Source organism: Nannospalax galili, unplaced genomic scaffold (assembly GCF_000622305.1).
Source record: "Nannospalax galili isolate Female #2095 unplaced genomic scaffold, S.galili_v1.0 scaffold328, whole genome shotgun sequence".
Lineage (NCBI taxonomy): Eukaryota > Metazoa > Chordata > Mammalia > Rodentia > Spalacidae > Nannospalax > Nannospalax galili.
The window spans coordinates 1,132,349-1,139,964 of record NW_008358342.1 but is presented as its reverse complement, the minus strand read 5'-3'; the positions used below and the strand labels follow the sequence as shown (position 1 = coordinate 1,139,964).

General features: G+C 39.7%; 1 protein-coding gene across 1 annotated transcript in view; it reads right to left on the bottom strand.

Moving 5' to 3' along the window:
- Plac8l1 (PLAC8 like 1) overlaps positions 1 to 7,616 on the bottom strand; it is a 24,968-nt gene that overhangs the window by 12,007 nt on the left and 5,345 nt on the right. Inside the window, exon 2 of the mRNA XM_008821644.1 lies at positions 5,478 to 5,614. Within this exon, the coding sequence (XP_008819866.1) occupies positions 5,478 to 5,614 (137 nt within the window). The remainder of the gene's footprint in view (positions 1 to 5,477; positions 5,615 to 7,616) is intronic.

Here is a 7,616-nt window from a genome sequence, read left to right as displayed (position 1 = left end):
CTAAATGGAGAAAAATTGGAAGCATTCCCATTGAATTCAGGAACCAGACAAGGCTGTCCACTATCTCTACTCCTCTTTAACATAGTGCTTGAAATTCTTGCAAGAGCAATAAGACAAGAGAAAGAAATTAAAGGAGTAATATTTGGAAAAGAAGAGTTCAAATTATCCCTTTTTGCAGATGATATATTATATCTAAGAGACGCCAAAAATTCCACCCGAAAACTCCTAGAAATTATTAACATGTTCAGTAAAGTGACAGGTTACAAAGTTAACCTACAAAAGTCTATAGCCTTTCTATATACCAATAACAAGCAATCAGAGGAAGAGCACACAGAAACACTCCCTGAGCACTAAGAGCAAGGCCGGGGGGATCACTATACCAGATTTCAAGCTGTATTACAAAGCTATAGTCATAAAAACAACATGGTACATGCACAGAAATAGACACATAGACCAATGGAACAAAATTGAAGACCCAAATATGAGTAAATACAATTTCAGCCACCTGATATTTGACAAAGGGGCCAAGAACATTAACTGGAGGAAAGACAGTAGCAGGGATAACAGAGTATAAGGGCTCTAGTGGGGGGAGGGAGGCTATGGGAGGGTGTCATCTGGGAAGTGGGTGTATAGTTGAATAAGACAGTTTGGGACATTCTGTGTAATATACACACACAGAAAAAAAAATCAAAATTTTTAATGTATTATATTTGAGGAGAAAGCATAAAAGTTTACATCATGTCAATTAGTAGAGGTAATGAACATTACCACTGAAATCTACCCGATGACTTTACAGACATACACAGGTGCCAAGGATCCAAGTGCAAACGATTATAACTAGTAATAATTAGATACATACAGATTAGAGACGCATGCGCCAACAGCTCAGTGTTAGTAGCAAAAACAATGAGTCTTTCTGTAAGAAACAGTGTATTTTAGAATGAAATGGAGATCTATTTTGAGGGTTAAAAACGTTCAATTTTATGTCTTACAGGGCTTATACTGAGTTCAATATTGTATAACTGTATTGATTCAACAGTGAACATAGACATTTTATAGCCACTTTTGAAGGAGCTGTGTCTTTGCTCTGGAAACTGTTATTGAGCATGTTAAAGCTGTAATGATATGCTTCTTCTAAAAAAAAATTAAAAAAATATTTTAAAAAATGTAGGAAACAGCATATCTTGAAATAGAGATCTTCTTTAAATGGTAAAAACTCATCCAATTTTATACTTTACAAGGTTTATGCTGAGTTCAATATTGTATAACTGTATTAATTGAACTGTGAACCTAAAAATTTACAGCCACTTTTGAAAGAGATGTATCCTTGCTCTGGAGTGTGTTACTGAATATGTTAAAGCTGTAATGAAATTCTTCCTCTAATCATGTGGTTATTAATTTTTTTAAAAATTAAAAAAAAATTCTTCAAAGCATAAAAAAAAGTCCTGTTAAGAGCCAGTCAACATCACAGCAAGCAGGGAAGGAGGGGCTCACCAGCCCCACCCCTAGCTGAGGAGCTATTGACAGTTGATGACTTTTGGGAGAGAGTCAGTTTTCTTCAGGGTGTGGCCCTTGGTGGACCACACTCTAGTGGATGGCTGCACAGCCATGAGTTTATGGGCAGCACAAATTAGATTTTGTAGGTTATTTCTTGAATGGGGACATGAAAAGGGGGTGAGCTCTGTGAGGAGTTAGGGAAGGGAGTGGGAGGAGGTAAATATAATCAAAGCATATTTTTTAAATTATTTAGTTTTTATGTGTATGAGTATTTTACCTGTATGTATGTAAATGCACCCATGAAGGAAAATATCTTTAGAGGCCAGAAAAGGGTGTTAGATCCCCTGGAACTGGAGTTACAGATGATTGTTAGCTGACATGTGGGACCAGGCACTGGATTCAGTCCTCTGCAAAAGCAACCAGTACTCTTAACCACTGAACCACCTCTTCAGCTTCCAAAATACATAGTATGTATGTATGTATAAAATTCTCAATTCTTAAAAAAAATATTTTTATTTTATGTATATCAGTGTTTTGCCTGCATGTGTGTAAGTGTACCTATCTCATGCAATGCTCACAGAGACCAGAAGAGGGCATCAGACTGGAGTTACAGACAAATGTTAGCCACCAAGTGGGTGCTGGGATGGATCCTGAGTCCTCTGCAAGAGCAGCAAGTACTCCTAACTGCTGAGCCATCTCTCTAGCCCTCAACTTTTTTTTAAATCCTGTTAAGTAAGGTGGGGTGGCAAATACCAGTAATCCCAGCAGTTGCAAGGCTGAGATAGGAAGATGGAGAATTCAGGATAATCTGGACTACAGTGAGACCTTGTCTTAAAAAAAAAAAAAAAAAAAAGCCGGGCATGGTGGCATATGCCTTTAATCCCAGCACTCAGGAGGCAGAGGCAGGAACTCAGAGTTCAAGGCCAGCCTGGTCTACATAGGGAGTTCCAGGCCAGCTGGGGCTACAGGGAGACCCTGTCTCAAAAAGACAAACAAAACAAAAACAAAAACCTTTTTAAAACAAAGGAATGAAGCTCTAGATTCATCGAACACAACTCCACCTGCACTCTCAGAATTATATTATGGTACAGATAACAATGCACAAAGTGAAACTGCCTTCACATGTTTTGAGATCACTAACTTAGAGATACTATGGGCATCACAAATGGAAACCTTTAGGGAACTCTTCGGGGAACATTCAGCATCACCTTGCATCCTGAATAAAGGTGTCTCTATGATTTATGCCTAGTTGAAAACAATATCATATCCCTCAGGTAACTTCCCTGCTCCCCTCATTGCTGGAATGGGATTTCATATGGACAGCCAGAGAACCCTAAGGAAACCCAGAGTGGCTACTGAGGGTCCTGAGCACTTGAGCACTGATGAGTCAGAAAAGGCAGAGGATGGTGGAAGACTGCAGCTATCTTTTTTTTTGGTCTTTTTAAGACAGGGTCTTCCTGTAGCCCCAGCTGTCCTGGAACTCACTACGTAGACCAGGCTGGCCTTGAACTCACAGAGATCCGCCTGCCTCTGCCTCCCAAGAGCTAGGATTAAAGTGAGCGCCACCATGCCTGGCATCTGCAGCTATCTTTAACCAGCTTTTTAGGTGCTCTTGGGAATAGGTAGGAATCACTCTTTAGCACCTAGTCTAAGCCTTGTGTCTTTGCTCTCTGTGTGCTAACAGATAATTTTTTATATGCAATTATATTTATAGCTAAGAATCACTAAGTACATTGTAATGTTATTTGTTAGGATTTTCCTACTAATCATCCCAATAGTAAGTTAGAGGAATTATCCCTTCGTTATTGTGAGCAGGTAGGACTCTCAGAGTGACCTGGTCTCACCAAGCAGTGAGGCCAGTGACCCAAGCAGCCTGAGACAGAGCTGCTCCTGCTAAAAAGTCGAATCTTAGGATGACACAAAGACAAAACACTTGCTGTGTGTTAGTTTCCTAGGAATGCCAGCATAAAATGTCACAAACTGAATACCTTAAGGACAACAGAAATGATTCTCTCACTGAACAATTTAGAAGCTTGAAGTCTGTATCAGCTGTTAGAGTTGGTTCCTTCTGCCATGAGCATCTGTCCCCTGCCCACCTTGATCTGTTGTGGCTATATCTGAATTTGATTATGGTGTAAAGACCTTATTTCCAAATAAGGTCACATCTAGAGGTTTCAAGTAGACATAAATTTTGAGGTAATCTATTCAACTAAGTATGGCTTACAAGCAAAAACACCAGTGAACCCAGTATTGCTCCAAACCAGCATGGGCCCTTTGAATTATCTTCTTTAATCCTGGTGACAATCTTTGACGTTGGCACCTTTATTTATCTTCATTTTAGAGGCAGAGAAACAAAGAGAACTTTCTCAAGGTTTCATGACAAGTAAGAGGCAAGCAAGGATTCAGGGTAAGGCCTACATCTGATATAAACCTGTTACAAGCCACATACTGTAGGCTTTGTAGCAGTTACTGATGTCCCTGAAGGTCCCAGTCCTACTGTATAGGTTGTACAACCCTCTAGGTACTTCTCATGCTACATGACAGCTAAAGTCAAACAGCAGAGAACTAGAAAAATCCAAGAAAGCAAAGAATGGCTGCCATGGCAGTCTGGTCATAAGTAGCAATGGCAGGAGTCCTGCATACCCTATGACAAATGGCTGCTGAATAAGGCCTTTCTGGCTGACCACCCTGTGATACTTTAGGCTAAATTCAGATCTTCCCAGATGCCTGCACAGTCTGGGAAAGACATATTCTTAAAAATATCAGACCCGGGGGACCTTTCGGATCTTGAACTTAAAGAGATTTGAACGTCATCTGTAAGCAGATAGCAACCCCTTCCTCCAGGAGAGAGTCAGGCCCAAATTCTTCCAAGTGTGAGTATTGGGTCCTGGAGGGGGAACCCTGACATGTGGCACCTACGGTAAACATTTATCAATATGTCTTAACTCTAAGCCAAAGGGAAGTCATATAGCAAAGTCATATAGATAGAACCTCTTTACAACCAGTGCCAAAAATGATTTCAGTGAAAAAAGGTTTCCTGTCAGATCATTCTTTCTGTTACAAGAGTACTACATAGTCTTCATAGAAATACTAAAGAGATAATAAAAAAGAATAAAAAGTATTCATTAGCCTGCCATCTGGAAACATCTGCTATAAATATATTTTTCTAAATGTTTGCACCTCCGCCAAATGGTACCTAATGTACATAATTTTGCATTCACCCTGGTTCTTTAACCTAAAACTGTATCTAAAAGATCTCTTTAATTATTTATTTTTATTTTATGTGTATGAGTGTTTTGCCTGCATGTACGTAAGTGTGCCTATATCATGCAATGCCCATGGAGGTCAGAAGAGGGCACTGGATCCCTGGACCTGGAGTTATGGATGGTTGTGAGTCACCATGTGGGGGCGAGGAAGCAAACCCTAGTCCTCTCCAAGAGGAGACAGTGCTCTTAATTGCTTCTCTACAGCCCCCCAAACATCTTTTCATCCATTAGATATTACTCTGCTAAATGACTTTCATGGCTGTACAATAATTCATTGGATGGATGTAACATTTACGCTGTTCCAAGTTTTGCTACAAGAACCAATGTTGCAATTTTAGCGTTCCTAGTAAATTTTTGCATATAACTTATTTCCTTAGACTAAACTTCTAAAAAAATTTGGCTATTGGGCCAAAAGTTATGTAACCCTTGAGGTCCTTTTAAACTAATGTCATCTCTAGTGGATGAGGGAGCCCATTTTATGTATCTTTGTCCTCAGTGGATTTTTGTCACTTAAAAAAATCTTCAAAGGTGCTATTTATTCTATCAAAGATAGATTTTTCCCAACTAAAAGGGTACAATTGAGACTCTAGAAGACTAGTCCAGTTATGCTAAAATGGTTTCATTTCTGTCCTGTGCTGATGTAGAGTTTTCACTTACTAGTGCCTTGGGAAAGTAAATGGTAAGGAGGAACTTAAATGAAGATGAAACCCGTACAGATTTTCCTATCTCTGCAGACACTGAAGAGGCCGGTGCTCCAGTCCCCACCAGTCTGAACAATTGCTGTGACTGTGGTCCTGCCACTGACTTCCCGGACAGGCTGCTTCACCACTGCACGAGCTGGTACTTGGCTCCTGGAGAGTTAAGGATGACAGTTAACTTGGAAACAAAGATGCTGCAGAATGATAACCACTGAGCAAGACAGAACAACAAAGAAGAGGTCAGGAGATTCATCACCCAGGCTGACTTCAGCAACTCCCTTTCTGCTTCAACATACTTTCACTGACTCTATTAATGGCACTGTTATTCCAAATGCTGTCACTCAAGTTCAATGTCCAAACTCCTAGGTGGTTCCCAGAGTTTCATATAGTGAGCCACCAAGCCTGGCCATTTCAGACCAATCTTAAAGAAAAGCCCTATGCTGGGCATGGTGGTTCACGACTTTAATCCCAGCACTTGGGAGGTAGAGGCAGGCAAATCTCTGAGTTCAAGGCCAGCCCGGTCTACAGAGAGAGTTCCAGGCCAGCTGAGGCTATAGGATGACCCTGTCTCAAAAACAGACAAAAAAAAAAAAAAAAAAAAAAAAAAAAAAAAAAAAAAAAGTTCTAGAGGCAAATAGTTGGGAAGCCCTTTTAGACCTCAATTTGGGGGAATAAAATCAGTATGTTGAGATATCATGATATGGGTTGTACTGTTCTTAGCATCCAAACTTATTTTCTATCATACTAACAATACCTGTTATGGTTTGAATATGAAATACCCCCTATAGACTCATGAGTTGAAGAGTTGGTCCCCATCTGGTGGTGCTATTTTGGGAGGTTCTGGAAACTTTAGGAGGGAAGGCCTATTTGGAAGAAGTATTTCACTGGGGTCATGCCTTTGAAAGTTGTACCTGGTCCCTAGCCCCTTCCTCCCTCTCTGCTTCTTGCCTGCCCTAAGACACCCAGCATCTTCTTTCACATGTTCCCATCATGATGTTCTCACCATGGGCCTAATCAATGGAGCTAAGAACAGTGGATCAGAATCTCTGAAATCATGAGCCAAAATACAACGTCTCCTCTCCTTTCAGTTGTTTGTCAGACAATCTGTCACAGTGCTGGAAAGACGAATACCTTTGCCCAAGCCTTAGCAAACAGGACAGTACATTTGTTTGTTTAAATAACAAGTTCCAAAGCCTTACACAAGACCAACTGCACAAGTCCCTAAGGAAGAGATACAGAAATCTTTGTCATAACAGACTTTCAGGTAATTCATAAGCAGTTATCCTGATATAACCCTGAAACATGCCAGTGGATTTGGACACCACTGGTGATGACTGCAATAGCTTTAGAGTCTTCCACTAGCTAGGTGGTGATTTCAATATAACAGGAATGGCAAGGAAAACAGAAGATAGGCTGGAAAGGATGAAGATGCTTGAAATACTCCTATTCCAAAAACCCAGTGAGACATCAAGAAGACACTGAAAAAAGAGCTGAAAATATTGCGAAAGAGCTTACAAGAGAGGCTGGGCCAAGCAAACTCTACAGAATTCTGCAGTGGGTCCCTGAAAAATCCCCAGTTCTTTCATCCACTAGGCATTATAGATAATATCTAGGGTCTAATTAGGTCTAATAGCTACTTAAGTGCCTTGAATATGTTTAAGACTTGGAAAACAGTAATGACTTCAAAAAAAAGTACAAAATATAAATTAATGGTAAGTTAAATACAAAAAGTTAGCTTTATAGCAATTTCATTATCAAACAGAATGACTGTTTTTTGGTCTTTTTGAAACAGAGTCTCCCTGTAGCCCCAAGTGGCCTGGAACTCACTTTGCAGACCAGGTTGGCCTTAGACTCACAGAGATCTGCCTGCCTCTGCCTCCCAAGTGCTGGGATTAAAGGCATGTACCACCACACCTGGGTTTTATTTTTGTTTTTTTTTTTAATTATTTATATAATAACCACAAAATTAGAAGAAGCATTTCATTACAACAGCATTGACGTATTCAATAACAATTTCCAGAGCTAAGATGTATCTCTTTCAAAATTGGCTGTAAATTTTTAGGTTTACAGTTGAATTAATACAGTTATACAATATTGTACTCAGTACAAACCCTATAAGATACAAAATTAAATGAGGTTTTATTTTATTTTATTT